Source organism: Wyeomyia smithii, chromosome 2 (assembly GCF_029784165.1).
Source record: "Wyeomyia smithii strain HCP4-BCI-WySm-NY-G18 chromosome 2, ASM2978416v1, whole genome shotgun sequence".
Classification (NCBI taxonomy): Eukaryota; Metazoa; Arthropoda; class Insecta; order Diptera; family Culicidae; genus Wyeomyia; species Wyeomyia smithii.
This window is the reverse complement of record NC_073695.1, coordinates 55785967-55801549: the sequence shown is the minus strand read 5'-3', so window position 1 is coordinate 55801549 and position 15583 is coordinate 55785967. Positions and strand designations below refer to the sequence as shown.

The following is a 15583-nucleotide window of genomic DNA, read 5'->3' as shown; positions in this document are numbered from 1 at the left end:
GTTGAAAAAGTATTGTAACGTTTCTTTGAATATCCCAACGCCTCATTCGAGTTTTCACAGTTATTTCTTCAATTGTCAATTGTCTCTTGGACAAATTTCCTTCGTTGATAAACGCAAACCCTGTTTGTCTGCAGTACTAAATTTCACATGAATAAATTTTTCAAAAAAAGAACAGAATTTAGCAAGTTATGATGTTGATGGTAGTACACTTGATAACTTGATTACAGTTCTGCGTTGCCTGATATTTCGTGATGAACATACCTATAACCACTAAAACGAAAAGTTTGCAAAGCGTTACTTGTAGATGCATTTTTAAGGGGGTAAGTATCATTGACTTCTTTGAGGAAAAAGGTGGCGAAGAAGATGTTCCTTTCAAATAGCACTATTTGATACAAAAAACGGAAGAAACATTTTTAGGAAACAACTCAAATAACTCAACATGTTTTAGTGATATTAGTAAAACCTGTAAATGTTTTGAAAGCTCTGTTTTTCTTCTTTCTAAAACTGCCTAAATATTGAAAATCGGTTGAGAAATGACTGAGTTAAAAAAATGTATGCCCTGAGGTCCAAAAAATCGTATTTTGACCATAACTTCAGATTTTGGAGGTTATTAGTTTGACCAGCGCAGACTTTTAATTTGAATCGTTTAGAAATCCTATGGAAGATTGGGAAAGTCTAGGTTGCAAAGCACCATCCAAAGAATAAAACAGACTTATGGAACGTCGGGCAGGCAGCGTGAAATGCTAGTTCAGCTTCTACTCGTGAAAACCTGGAGGTAAACTTACCCGGAAGATTGAGTATGGCTTTACAAAACAAAGGACAAGCCACAAAATTTTGAATGTGAGCTTTGTAACGTTAAAGGTCACTTTGCCAACGATATGTAGAGAAATAAAGCTAATTTGGATTGTTTTGTATATATATTTCAATAGTGTATTTATTTTTGTCGCCACTTTAGAAACACTAATTCACGCAAAAAATTTTCGGAATCACCGACAAAGAAATTCCTCCAGTCATTTCTCCGTGCCTCTTTTAGAAAGAGTGTCTGCGGATCATGATGACGTAACATAACATCATACAACAATTAAAATCAGTGCGCAAATACGAAAAATTATCCAACACTGCAAGTGTATTTATTATTTTCTCCATGACTGTATTTCCTTAATTTTTTTCAACAACTCGAAGGATTTCAGAAAATTTCCATCGAGGAGTATTTTATTCCGCTAATCTCCAAAATACATTTGAAGATTCCAGTTTATATTAAGAGAATAAACAGTTTTTCTTCAAGGTAGTCCACTGAAGAAAGTAGTCCATCCAAGGCAGTTCTACCCTACATTCTGATTTATGTTAATAGAAATTGAGTTAGTCTGATGAGTAGTATATTATATGTTAATTTTCACCAGAATCACGATAAACATTTGTAAACTACATTTTACATTAAATAGAACTACTTGGATGACCACTTCCTTCAGTGAACCACCCTGACGAAAATGATATTTCTTTGCAAATTCATTTCTTAATTATTGAAAAGAAACGCAGAAATGACAAAAAATTATTGATCATCATACGACCGGAATTTGAATTCAATTTCGATTTCGATTTGACTAGGAACTTGGATTAATGATTGATTAACCTGACATTTTTATATAACTTTCAATCATTTCACTACTTTTTGTATGAAAGAGAATTCAGAACCCTCTGACGACCTAGAAAGTGTCCTTGGCAAACTAATTAAGCAGGTCAAAGGCTTCTGAATGGTGTACAGGTCAGCGCGAAACTCGACCAATACGCTGATGTGCACGAAATTAATCGTGTTTTAATATTAACTTATCTCTCGATTCCGACCTCGCCTTAGTTTGGTATTGATTTCTACTGCTTCGTGGGGCAAGTGAACATGCAATTCTTCGTGTTTGTTCCTTTAGTAATCTCGTGTTCCCAAGAACTGCGGACTGCAAGAAAGTTGCCCAGAAGGTTCTGATTGGTTGATAGTTCAGTGCAGAGTTCGGCCGCTACGTGGCACAAGTTGGAACACAATTCTTCATATTTTCACTTCAACTTTTGGTTGGTGGACGGTTTCGTGCGGAGTTTGACCTTAACTTATCCCGCGTACTTCCTAGGGAGGAAGGGTGGGCATTACTGAACGACGTTACTATCCACAAACTTAAGTTTCTGGAAAAGAACCGAAATTGACCGAATACCATCTAAATAAAATACCTATAATTTCCGGGATCGGGATAATACCCAGAGACCGCAAATCAACTACAGACGCCATTTTCTCATATGAGTAGTTTCGAAATCAAAACCTGAAAATGATGACAGCCTTTTTAATTCCAAAATGGCGACTTCCGGTTTCTGAATGAGAACCAAAATTTGCCGAATACCATCGAATATTAGTATCTTCGGAATAGGGATGACGCCCAAAGACCGGAACTTAACTCCAGACGCCATTTCAAATTTCTAAAGTATTCATATTTTGTGCCATTTGGTCAATTTTTACTGTTTTCGTAAACCGAGTCACTACCTTGAATGTCAAAATAGGTTCTGGAGTTGATTTCCGGTCTCTGGACGCCATTCCGATTCCGGAAATAACCATTTTCGATTGTATATATTCAATTTGGTTCGCTTGAAGAAAGCGCAAGTTGCCATATTTAAATTGAAAATGACTTCTGTGGTCATTTTAGGTCTCTGGATATCATCCCGTTTCCGAAACTACGCATATCGGGTGGTACGTGGTCAATTTTGGCTGTTTTTCGCAAACCGGAAGTCACCATCCTGAATTTCAAAATAGCGTCTGAGGTCGAGTATCGTTCTCCGGGCGTTTCGCGTTTCCGGAAATACTCATATTCGATGGTATTCGGTAAATTTTGGTTCTCATCCATGAACTAGAAGTTTCATTTTGGATATAAAAATGGCCTTTGTGGTCAGTTCAGGTTTCTGGACATCATTTTGATTTCGAAACTTTTCATATTAGAAGGTTTTTGGCCAATTTTAGCTGTTTCCGGATACCGGAAGTCCTCGTCTCGAATTTCTAATTGGCGTCTAGACGTCTAGAACCTAGTCATATGTATCCAACTCAACCTCGCCATTAATGCCGCACAGGAAGAATATAATCGGAAATGTAGGCGAGAACTCATCTGAAATTTGTAATCTTTTTGCAAATTTCTTTCAGGAAGTTTACACTACATTCTCCGAAGAAGATCGCGATCGTGACTTCTTTGCGTTCATCCCCGAAATCTCCAATCATGTATCTGTCAATCAACTTTCTCAACACGGAATCTTGAACGCACATAAAAGCTTAGACGCATCAAAGGGCTTGGACTTGACGGAATTGCTCCCATGTTCTTGAAGAATCTTTCAAAAGAACTCGAAGTTCCATCAGAACGTCTTTTCAATTTATCTCTGAAAAGTGGGAAATTACCCGAAACTTGTAAACGTTCATATTTACTGCCTATTTCGAAATCAGGCGCATCTTGCATTCCAAAACTTTTTGAAGCACTTGTAAATGGAAATTTTTTTCAGCAAGTAAAAAATCATATCACTAGTAAACAGCATGGCTTCTTTAAAGGTCGATTGACGACCTCGAATCGACATACCATTATTACTCTTCAAACTGCAAAAAACTGGATTGGCAACTCAGCTTCTGAGTTGGCTCCAGTCATATCTAATAAATCGCAAAAAATAGTGCGCTTGCAAAACAAACTTCAAACTCCATTTCAAACACCTCTGAGGTGCCCTAGGGTTCGCATTTGGGTCCACTTCTTTTCATATTGTATGTAAATGACATTTCCCTCATACTAAAATAAATAAGCATATTAATCTACGCAGACGACATGAAACTTTTCATGGAAATCAACAACTCTAGCGATGCAGAAGAATTCCAGAAAGAAGCCAACTTTTTCTACACTTGGTGCAATCAAAGCCAGCTCCAACTCAATGTCAAGAAATGTAACGCAATAACATTTAGTCGAAAAATTGAAATATTATTTATTGTAACATCTCTAGGAAATCAAACTGTTCAAAAATGTAAGATTGTTGAGGACTTAGAAGTAATCCTACACACCAAGCTAACCTTTAAAAAACACTATAACTCCATCATAAGTAAAGCAAATAGTATGCTGGGCTTTATTAAGCGGTTCAGCCACAATTTTCCAGACCCGTACACTATCAAACTATTGCATATTACATATGTTAGACCAATTGTAGAATATTGTAATCTCATATGGAATCCTTATGCTGCCACACACGAAGAACGTGTAGAATCAGTCCAAAAACCATTCCTTATATACGCGCTTCGCAACTTGAATTGGACTGCATTTCCTTTGCCATCGTATGAAGCACGTTGCAAGCTCATTAATCTGCAAACACTTAAACAACGCCGTGAATTTGCAATACTATTCTTCATCAATGACATTATTTCAAATCGTATAGACTCATCTGCATTACTATCATAACTCAGCTTTTATACACCTTCACGGCATCTTAGAACAAGAAACCTTTTGTCAAAATAGTTCAGAGCTAATTATGCAAAAAATGGTCCCATAAATTGAATGATGCGTCAGTATAATCTACATTGTGAAACCATTGACATAACAATGTCGAAAGAACAAATTAAAAACTGTCTGAAATACACTAGAAATAATACTTAGCACGTAAGAAGAACATTGTAAAACACTATAAGTAACAACTGTAATGAAATATTGTATGTAGTCTGCATTTGCTTGATGAAATAAATAAATAAATAAAGTTGATTTCCGGTCTCTGGGTACCATCCCGATTCCGGAAATACTCATATTGTATGGTAATAGACCAATTTAATTCTCTTCAGATCAGAGCTGCGGAAAGTCAATATCATACTACTGACATCACGCCAAAATGATGCAACACCAGAATCAGCCAACTACGATGCATGGTTCATTACAAAAGAGTTTGCGATGTAACAATGATTCTCTTAGCGTCAACTCTCACTCTCATTTTTTTCTTGCTATCTTTCTCGATCATTCGGGTATGGCTGTACTGAGATTGAACCAGCAGAAATATCAAGTTCATTCTGACAGCATGATGTTATGAGGATAGCAAACATAAAATCAATGATTTTTCTTCAATTGATATGTATGATATTGATATATGGTCGGCATGCGATCAGACCGAACTAAGCGCCGTTTTCACAGATTGAGTTATTGACACCCAGTTGAGAAGTAATAATCTATCTATTATGAAGTAACGAAATCGTTTGAGCATTTGATAACTGTATTATAACAAAAATTCTCTGTAACACCTTGTACACACCAATTGCGGCGATAAATGTTTTTCGACGCTTGGTTCGGTTTGGCTGCACGCCGACTAAGAGCATTGTCAATAAACAACTATTACTTCGTTTTGTAACTGAGCGTATTTCAGTTTGGTACCTTTTGAATCTGTATGATCATTCATTTTTATTCTCAGTAGAGAATATGCTTCTTCATAACACCAAGTGTAATAAAAAGAATTCTATTAAGATTTTTCAAATGGTCCCATATCTGAAAAATAATATTGCATTTTTATTTGTGTTTTGACGGCATGAGTTTATTAATTTGATTCTTGAATATTGTGCTTGTTGTAGGTTAAACTAAAGACAGTGTTAGTTCGTGGCAAAAAATGAATCGCGGGTGGCAAAACAGAAAACTTAAATTTTGGCACGGTTCAACTTTGAAACTGTTCAATTTCGGTTCGGAACGGTTTTGCTTTCCTTCTAGTTTTCATTCATATTTTGTTTTAACGAAGAGGATGCGGCCATCCGACTGAGTTAATCGACTGGTTTCGGATATATGGCCGGAATATGTTTCAGTAACATGGTAACGATGATCAAAGCAGTGCTTAGAAGTGCTTAAAATCCTACCATGCCTCTCATTGAAAAATGTAAAAATGCGGACCTGTTCCGGTTGTGTTCCGAATACTCGGGGTTGTTGTGCCAGCCCATCAAGCGACTCCTATAACCACTGGTTTGAAATTCTAAACCTAGTTCATTGGTGGCCATATCTTGAGTTGGGATCGTCACGGACCGCAAAGCAGATCAAATTTAAAAAATTCTGATAGCAACAAACTTCTAGCTGGCATTGACATAATAACGCTACTGAAACGATTTCTGATGTTCCAAAAATCACCTCGATTTGCATTGCAGTGATATTTCCGAGTGAACTCTGTATATTCACGACGGTCGACAATGAGAACCAGAGAATGGCTACAAAAGAGACAAGATATTAAATCACTTGTCGGATCTCCACGCTTACTGTGATGGTTGCTGGCTATTCATGAGAGAAAGAAACGAGTGCGATGATATTTTCTCTCACGTCATAGTCAGCATGTTGCTTGGATTAATCGCAGCTCTGCTTCAGATACCGGAAGTCGCCATTTTAAAATTCAAAATAGCGTCGGGAGTCGTTTTCCGATCCCATATTGAATACTCATATTGGATGGTACGCGACGATTTAATTGTTTTAATTGTATTTAATTGTTTATATGGCCACTAGAAGCCCCGGTGTAAAATGTTCCGGAAGGACTATTTTAAGGGCATGTCATCATAACACCCAAGACCCCACAAATGGCCTGTGGAAGTAATTTTATAAACTTCGAACCAATAATTGTAAGATTTTTTTCGAATATTCATAAAATTCTTCAATTTCGAAACATATCCCCAAAAAACTGGATTTCCGGCAACAACCCACAGGTTTCAACGTAGAGAAGCTACTGAATGTTTTGGTGCTAAAATTATCGAAATCGGAGGAGAGTTGCCAAAGTTACAAGAATTTCAATTCGGGTGTACCCGGGCACCCCACCGGGCATGCAAGGGGTAAAAATGTAGTTCCCTCTTCCCCATTGACCCCCGCTTGTTACCTTTTATGGAGCTGGAGATGTCACAGAGACTTATCACTTTTGATTACAGTGAAGTATGGAATTTCGTCTCATAAAACCTAAAAAGGTACCCAGTCGAGCACATAACGGTTAAGGTGACCCGCCTTAACAACTTTGCCGAAGATCGCAGCTTTCTAAATGATTGTATTTAAGCGTTAAGCTTAGTTTGAAATGCTCAAAACTACACGCAATCCAAAACCGTATTTTGACCATAAATTTAGATTTTGGGGGTGTTTGGAAAATTTTAGTATGAGCGAATGTTACACTCTACAACACCTACAACCTACACTAGGTCACTTTAGAAGTTCTTGCATTTTTTTTTTCATTTGTAGCACAGTGTTATTTGTTAAATTTTCATTTCTGTAATCGCATAATTGTAACATTCGACATTTTATGGATCTCGTGCTTTTTATTGGGAAATGCTTAGAATAGTATGTACTTTTTACATCTGGAAAAATATGCTTATGTTTGTGTGAAAAAAGTCCCAAAAAATACCAAGTTGTTTTGTCACATAGCGTAAATAACCGCATAATTGTCACACTACTTAACTTTTTCAACTTTTTTGTCAAAAAAGTTTCCATCCAAATCAACATCTGCATCCTTTGGAACTCGGAAGTTATTCTGGTCTGGTAACCAACCACCGGTGATCAGTTTCTGGTGTTGAGCTCATGCTTGTGGAATACATGAAAAACTTCATTTTCCCTGTGATATATTCCAAAAGTAGCTTGAAAGTGACGGCATAAATGTATTATTGCAAAAATTTCAACCAATTTGACTTCAAAAGTAATATTTAGAGACAGTGGTAATTCGCGGCAAAAAAGTTGAAATTTCGCGGGTGGCAAAATAAAAAATATTCAAAATTCGCGGTAATTTCGCGGCAACTATTTTTACACTATTTTTTACTATTTTTTTTCGTAACAATAAGAAACAACTTTTTTATTTAATTTAACATACGGTAATTTAACCGTACGATTCATAATTTCTTTGCATCACTGACTTTAAGTACATACTGCGTCAAATTGTGTTCAGTTATATTTTGGTGTCGATAGGCACGTAGTTGTGGCTCACGCTGCGTTTCGTATTTTCCGAGTTTCCAGGAATTGATAAATATTTTTTGCCAACCGGAAAAACCTCAGGAAAACGTCCGCGATCCGAATACCTACAAAAATTATAATACCGTACCGATCTCACTGTCAGCTATTTTCAAATTGCTTACTAGTAGGTGCTTAGATCATTTAGCAACTTCGAACACTCTGGAATTCTATCAATCGCCAAAATATTTGCACGAAGAGGATCTAGCAACCGAAGACAGTTCCAGGTTGACAAAATCGCGTTGTAAGAGAGCAGAAGTACTGTTTCATTTTATTGGTTGCGTAGGAAAAGTTGCCCTCGAGGTGCCCAGTATTCTTCAGCTTTGTCCGTGTCGCTGGTTTTTAAGAAAATTCGCAGGTTTCGAAAAATGTTTCAAGATTGACATAGAACGCTGCTATTTTTCATTACTTTTGCGGCATTTCGCGGGTTTTTGTAAATTTCGGGCCGACGCAGGATTTCGCGGAATTCGCGGCTTCCGCGAAATCGCGATTTACCACTGTCCCTAGTAATATTCAATGTATACATAGTGTAAAGTAGTGCTTTCCTCATGATACTGAGTTAAGTTAAAGTGTCTATTTGCGAGAATATATTAGTAACAATGCATTTTAGGTCAAAATATAAAAGTGCGATTTGCTCGAACAACTAATTTTGCAAATGTTACAAATATGCGATTATGGGCAGTTGAGGTCACAGTAAATTTTTTGGCAAAAAATTTTGGATGGAGAAATATCCGATAATTTTTTTTTCTTAAAAATTGATTTTCAAAGATTTTTCTTTCAATTTCACTATTATGTATAAGATTTGTATTCCAATGATTTTAAATGCTTTAACTAGTCATTTGCAATTAAAAAGCTCATGGTGACCAACTATAAAAATGCATTTGTTTAGGCTCAGACTGCTTGATTTTTTGATAAAATACGCGTTTCCCATAGGTTATTCGTAATTCTCCAGAAACAACCATAGACATGTCTGATTATTTTTACACAATCCACTGTTGGACAGCAAAAAATCATTTCAAATGAACATTTAGGTATTTTATTTATTTTTTCAATTTTGGATGATTTTTTTTTTTTTTTTGAATTGAGTGAATAATTTAGAAGTAATAGTTAAATTGGAAATAAATCTATGAAATAACACAAAAAAAACGAGTGCGGAGTTGTTTGAAATTTCTTGCATCTAATTTTTTCCCAATATTTTTCGTTATTTTTTGTATTAATGTTCATCCTATAAAAATTTTATACTGATTGTATTCAACCAAAATAATAACTATAATAATCAATACAAAGAATGAAGAAGAATTCGTATGCTGTACTCACCAAATCATTCCCCAGTCGCTCATCGTCACCACTTTTGAACCTGCAACGAAACAGCCAAACAACGTATGGTGAGTATGAATAACCAAACCGACGACGCTGTCGGGTGTGCTTTTTATAGCAAAAGCACTCGACGTCGTCGGCCAAAGCACTCGCACGTACCTGTTGCCATAGATGAACTGCGCCGTGCTGTCGTGCACCCGCACGTCCTGTGGTGAGATTTCCTGCAAACCGTCCATTACAAACAAACGATCAATCGTCGGACTGAGCGGGTGGCATGATCCGCCCAGCAGATCATCGATGTTGGTGTGACGTGAAATAAACACCGGTGATTGCGCCGCTTTCCGGTCCAGCTCAGTTTGTTGGTATGTTTTCGCATCAGAACTAGATGCATTGCCGGTCGTAGGAATGTTGTCGTAAGGTGACAATCGAAGGGTATCTTTAGCGTCTTCGACCCCTTCCGGGCTAGCACGATCGCCCAAGGGAGCTTCGATGACCGTCTCGACGGTGAACTCACCGTTGGGGAATTGCGGTAGACCAGCAACAAACTTTCCTATATTTCTAATCTCCTCATCTAATTCACTGTCCATTTGAGACTGGTGGTGTTCCTCCTCGCCATGTTTTTCAATGAAAGAGGACAACTTTTGTGGACTAACACTCTTTTCCTCCGCACCATCCATCCACCATGCTTGCTCACCAGATTCTACTCGAGTTATCTTATACTTGGTCGGACTGGATTGTTTCGAATTGAAACTGTTTGATCTGCTGACAACATTCGTCTTAGATCCGGATCTGGAAACAGTAACATTTTCCGTTTCTGTCATCCACCAGGGAGCTTCGCCCGATTCTATCCGGGTTATTTTGAATGGTCTCGCTTTTACCGGACTACACTCACGAACCGATCCGTCACTGTTCGCAGTTTCGTTGATCTTTTCCGTACTGCACATCCACCATGCTCGTTCACCTGATTTGACACGAGAAATGATGAACTCTTGAGTTTTGGGCTCAGGTGTTGACTCTTTCGAAGGAGCCTTGCTACTACTACTGGCTGTGCTGGATTTTTCTTTTTTCTCCAGATCAGCCATTGCTTCATCCCACCATGCTTGATCTTCAGCCTCGAGAGTGTACAGCGTGAACCCTGGGCTTTTCTTGTCCGGTGAGGTCTCTTTGGAAGGAGCTTTACTTACACTGCCTGATGATGTTTTCGATTTCGCTGCTATATTATCGCTACTCATCATCCACCAGGCCTTCTCTCCTGATTTAATTTTAGAGAGCTTTATAGACCTTAAAGGTGAACCAAATTCAGTGGTATTTGAATCGATGTCTTCACCGTTTTGGACGATTTCATCCGTTTCTAAACGCTCATCACCACCATTAGTTCTAACCGGTGACTCATCGGATGACTCCTTTCTGTCCTGGCCATCGTTCATCCACCAAGCTTTCTCGCCAGATTGGATGGGTCGAATGCGATACATCAAAGTGTTGCTTTGTGGTGACACATCTTGTGCAGAAACCGGCGCATGCTGAACGACTCCAGTATCATTATCCCACCATTTAGCCTGTAACAACACGGACTTACGGCGTTCGTCTTCGGCATTATCCTCCTCTTCCTCTTCGGAGGAATCTTCATCTTTTATGCTTTCCATGTAATGCGTTCCCGCTTCCCAGCCAGATTTTGACCCCTGGTCTAAACTTTCGGCCGCGCTAGTCACACTATTGGTATCATTCCACCCGATAGGGTTCTTGTTAACAAAGTTAGTGGCCAATTGAATCGCACGCATTAGCAATTCGTTGTTGGCATTTGACGTGTCGGTTACTGGATCCGCGGATGATGTAACGCGTGACGATTGGCGTGTTTTTCCGCCGGACTCCGTTGAGGTTGTCGAAGTGGTAGTGGAGGTGCTTACTTCCGAACTGGATGACGATGATCGATCGGAACGGCGGGCGGGACTTGCACTGGATCGAGTGTTCTGAGGTATTCGACTGCTGGTGCCGTTTTGAGTGATGGTTTCCGCTGTCGGTGTCGCCGTTGATGCAGACGACGTCGATGAGCTGGATTTGCTGGAAGCGTTTGATCCTTTTCTTGGTCTGTCTGGTGCTGGGCCCATATTCAGGGCAGACTTGCGGAAGTCTTTGTTTATTCTGGAATTCGTCGCGTTCGTGGCTACTTTTGTCGGTGATCCATCTTTCGTCGGAGCTGGTGGGGGTTTTTCTGGCGATTTTTGTTTTGGTGGCGTCTTTTGCTTGAATGAAGGAGTACTAGTTGACGATCTACTAGCACCGGAAGTGTTAGCTTTGGGACTAAATGATTTCGAAAGGCTCATTTCTTTCACGCGCGCTGCCAGTGCTGAGAGTTTCTCATCTTTCTTTTCGGTGGAGATATCACTGCGATTGGAGCACACGCTGGTTTCACGACTTTGACTTTGACTGTCTCGGCTGTATCGGGAGGATGCACTTGAATATCTGGTGTACCCAGACGAGCCGCTAGAGCTAAACTTCGAGTCGAGAAAAGGTGACCAATTTCTCGTTGTTGGTTGATTGTACCTAAGGTATCTGGTCGAGTCATCCATCCGATCCGATTGGACCGCTTTATCAGCTGTTTGTACATTCAGCAGCTGCTTTTGGATTGTTTTTTCAACAGTTTTACACATTTCAGCACGCCTGGCCCGGATGTACGGCGTAGAGCCTGGTGGAGTTGGAGAAGTGCCCCGTGTTACCAATGTGATTTCAATGAATATTTTCGGTTCAGGTTCGACACTACTTTCGGTTTCTTCGGAGGATTCTTCCTCACTAGACGTAGAGTCCGTTGTCGATGAACTATCTTCTTCTGCACCCTCTTTTTTGCCATTTTCTACGATCTGCACCGGTTCAGGGGAGAAAATTTGACTTCGAATTAGCAGAGGTGATGGGCATTGAGAGGCTTCCCGTGATTGGGTGTTGGCAATTCTTGACGAAGGTCGGCTGATTCTAGCTGCTGTCGCCTCGTTTGTTGTCATATAGGAGAGTGCAACTCCACCAGGAACTGGACTAGAATTTGCCGGCAGACGAGACGAAGTGGTATTCAACGCACTGTTACTACGGCCGTAAGGTCGGTAGGAGCTGCTGTTGAGACCGTACTTTTTACGAATAGACTCAGCTGGGCTTGGCTCACGCGAAGACCGCCTAGTTCCGGATGTGCTAAGTGCAGGACTTGGATCGCGGCTGCGTGCCTTCAGAAATGATGGACTAGGATCTCGAGCTCTCGTTACAGGTAGTGTTAGAGACTGCATTCCAGTTGATTTATCCAATGCGGTGTGTGATCTGGTGTAAACTTGTGCGGGTTTTGCTCCTACCGGGCTTGGATCTCGTACTCTAGTTCTAAGAGAGCCTCCTGAAAAGGTCGATGCTTTACTACTCACTGGGCTTGGATCTCGAGACCGCAGTTTACTGGAAGTAAACAATGGAATTTTTTTGGACTCCGCTGGACTGGGATCTCTAGAGCGTACACCAGTCCGAATAGCAACACTGCTGGAGAACTTTTTCGTTTCGGTTGGAGCGACTTTACTGGTAACTGCATTAGGCTTAGCAACCATTGCTGGGCTTGGATCTCTTGATCGTGCCGTGAATGATTTCGTAATCTTTTTCGTTTCTACTGGACTGGGTTCTCTGGAAGTTTTCGTTCGAACCGTAGGACTAGGGTCTCGGGATCTGGCTCTGTTCTGGAGGAAACCTCCCGCCGTGTTCGATGCTTGTCTCTTGTATTCTCTCGTCAACGATTGAATTCCATTCTCGAGCTTACTAGCAATGGCCGCTGCATATCCACTTGTCTTTTTACTATCGAGCGCTGGACTGGGATCTCTAGAACGAATTTTGCTGGAAGCAACTCCACCGGCAGGACTCGCATCAGGAGCTTTAGAACGATTTGCGGTTAGGTGAGTTATTGAATTCGATCTAGCCGCGGGACTTGGTTCTCGGGATTTTTCTCGAGTCACTCCTGTTTTGCCATATCTGGTAGTGTACGTAACCGGTGGAGCGTTGTCCTTTTTCGGTTTAGACACGGCTGCTTTCGCTCCCGCCTTAGTCGTTTCTTCGCTTTCTGCCGTCCCACCATATTTGGCCGCAATGAGGGCGGACTTCTTAATTGGCTTTGGTTTCTCTTTCTCTAGCTCCGCCTCTAACTTCCGGGAAGTTTCAATGAGCCGGTCCTTCTCGCGTTCTCGTTCTTTCTCGCGCTCCTTCTCTCTTTGTTCCCGCTCCCGTTCCCGCTCGCGACGTCTCTCTTCTTCTTTAGCCTTCTCCCGTTCCTTTTCCTTTTCCTTGTCCGCGGCAAGGCTGGAATAGCGACTAATGTAGGTCGACACATTTGAAGAAGCAGTGCGTGGAGATCGGTATGTACCGGAAGCGTACGACGGCCGGAAGCTGCTTCCACTCAACGAACTGAACCGTGAGCTCGAAGGTTCGGACGAGAACTGCAAATTAAAACGATAAAAAAATTCAATTAGAATCGCTGCTTCGACTAAACTGAGTATGCAAGAACAAGGGATAGAGCCTAATTATTGACATAGGTTCAGCTAATCGCTGGCGCTGGCATAGTTGGTACTTTTGGCAGCATCTTTCAACGGCATTGTGCCTGTGTCACAATTAAATTCAATTTACACAATGTGCAATAAACCGAGACAGACACATGCAAGTAAGTGTAAAAAAACGTTGAATGATGATGTTCGCATTGGAATCCCTGTTTCCAACCTAAAACGCCACGATATAAATTCGATCTCTCGAATAACTGCTAATGTTTATTGGCCTCTGTTGGTGTGTTTGTGGTGGCGGCGAAATGAACCACTAAAGTGCTGCCAAAAATATCCTACCCGTATGAAACAGAACCGAAGTAACAGGCCGAAACACGGCTGGTCTGTCAATCAAACGGGACGACCTGGCAGCTTAGCTGCAAGTGTTTTTTCGATTTTTAGGTCAACAGATGTTTCCGCAAAATGGGGTTTAGGTTAATTTTTTTGTGGGAAGAATACAATCAAAATACATATAATGGAACCATACTAAAATAGGGCGCACAGAAGTAGATGGAAAGTGTATCGACTGGATTGTTGGATGTTACACGTAGAGAGACGGTCAACAGTTTTGGAATGGTATATTGTACACGAGGAAACACAACCGACACAAAATAGCTACCCAGTGACACGTACTCTACTGCTCCCGTGGGTGGAACTAGATGACGAATAGAACGAAGTTGTTGGATTATAACTTGACGTCCAAGGATACTGTAAGAAAGGCAAGTTGGTAACAGGTTAGTAACTGATTGAGAAAGAAAAATCTGCTTCGTTAAATTATAGCGCGGTTGTTTGAAACTACCTCAGTTATTTTGTTGGAATCTAGAGTTACATCACATTTACGCTGTAACTGAAACCAAGTTATTGTTAGAAAGCAAATTGTTATAAATGTTAAGTTTTGGTTGCTTTTTGCAATTCGTATTCAGTTTCACAAATTTTGGAACCCACTTTACAACATAGATAAAAATTGATATTTGTTGATATTTGTGCGCATACAGGGTAAGGATTGTCTTCCTATTCCTTGTAGTCCATAAAATCATACACGGTGCTCCCACAGACCGTTATTATGAAAAAAAAATGCACCAAAGAATCTGAGTACACCATTCGATTCGTTATGACGTTCAGAATCTCTGGTCAAAATTTCAAAATCATTGTACGGTACATTTTTGAGTAATGCCCTTTTGAAGGTCGTAAAGTACAAAAAAGTGATATAAAAACGACAAAATACTTATTGTAAAGTACGTTTTTCAACCACAATTTCATGAAATAACTTCCAAAATAGTTTCTACATATTTCAAGGTTTATATTTCAAAACATTAACAATTGGTGGAAAGATTTATTTGAAAACCCCACAGTACACAGTGGTCTAAGCTCGAAAAATTGTGATCGTTCTAGATTTGACTGTGAAAAACTGATTTTATGTACTCAATGTCTTTAGAAAAATTGTTTCATAGAACAAGGCCTTACTTTTGGCGTTTTTAATTTTTCAACAGAAAGAAGACTCATAACTTTTTCTGATTCTGCATAACGGAAAGAATACTGTTCATGGGTCTTCATCTAATAACTTCTTTGGAAGGTTGACAAAACATACATGTTACAGTTCCGCCACTGTTGTGGCCAATCACCAACGCCCAGGGAGGCGACTCCACACCCAGGACCCTAACTCACGACCCGTTTATTAACGGACCGGCGCCAACGGCTTTACTTCCTCATGAGATGCGTGAGAAGGCGTGATCCCAGAGATTTTTCGCC

The 15583-nt window shown here is 40.0% G+C and overlaps 1 protein-coding gene across 1 annotated transcript in view; it reads right to left on the bottom strand.

The window, feature by feature from the left end:
• Positions 1-15583, bottom strand: part of LOC129719631 (serine/arginine repetitive matrix protein 2-like) — a 172358-nt gene that overhangs the window by 142042 nt on the left and 14733 nt on the right. Inside the window, exons 2-4 of the mRNA XM_055671025.1 lie at positions 14468-14542; positions 9453-13738; positions 9294-9333 (exon numbers count right to left, since the gene is read on the bottom strand). Of these exons, the coding sequence (XP_055527000.1) occupies positions 9294-9333; positions 9453-13738; positions 14468-14542 (4401 nt within the window). The remainder of the gene's footprint in view (positions 1-9293; positions 9334-9452; positions 13739-14467; positions 14543-15583) is intronic.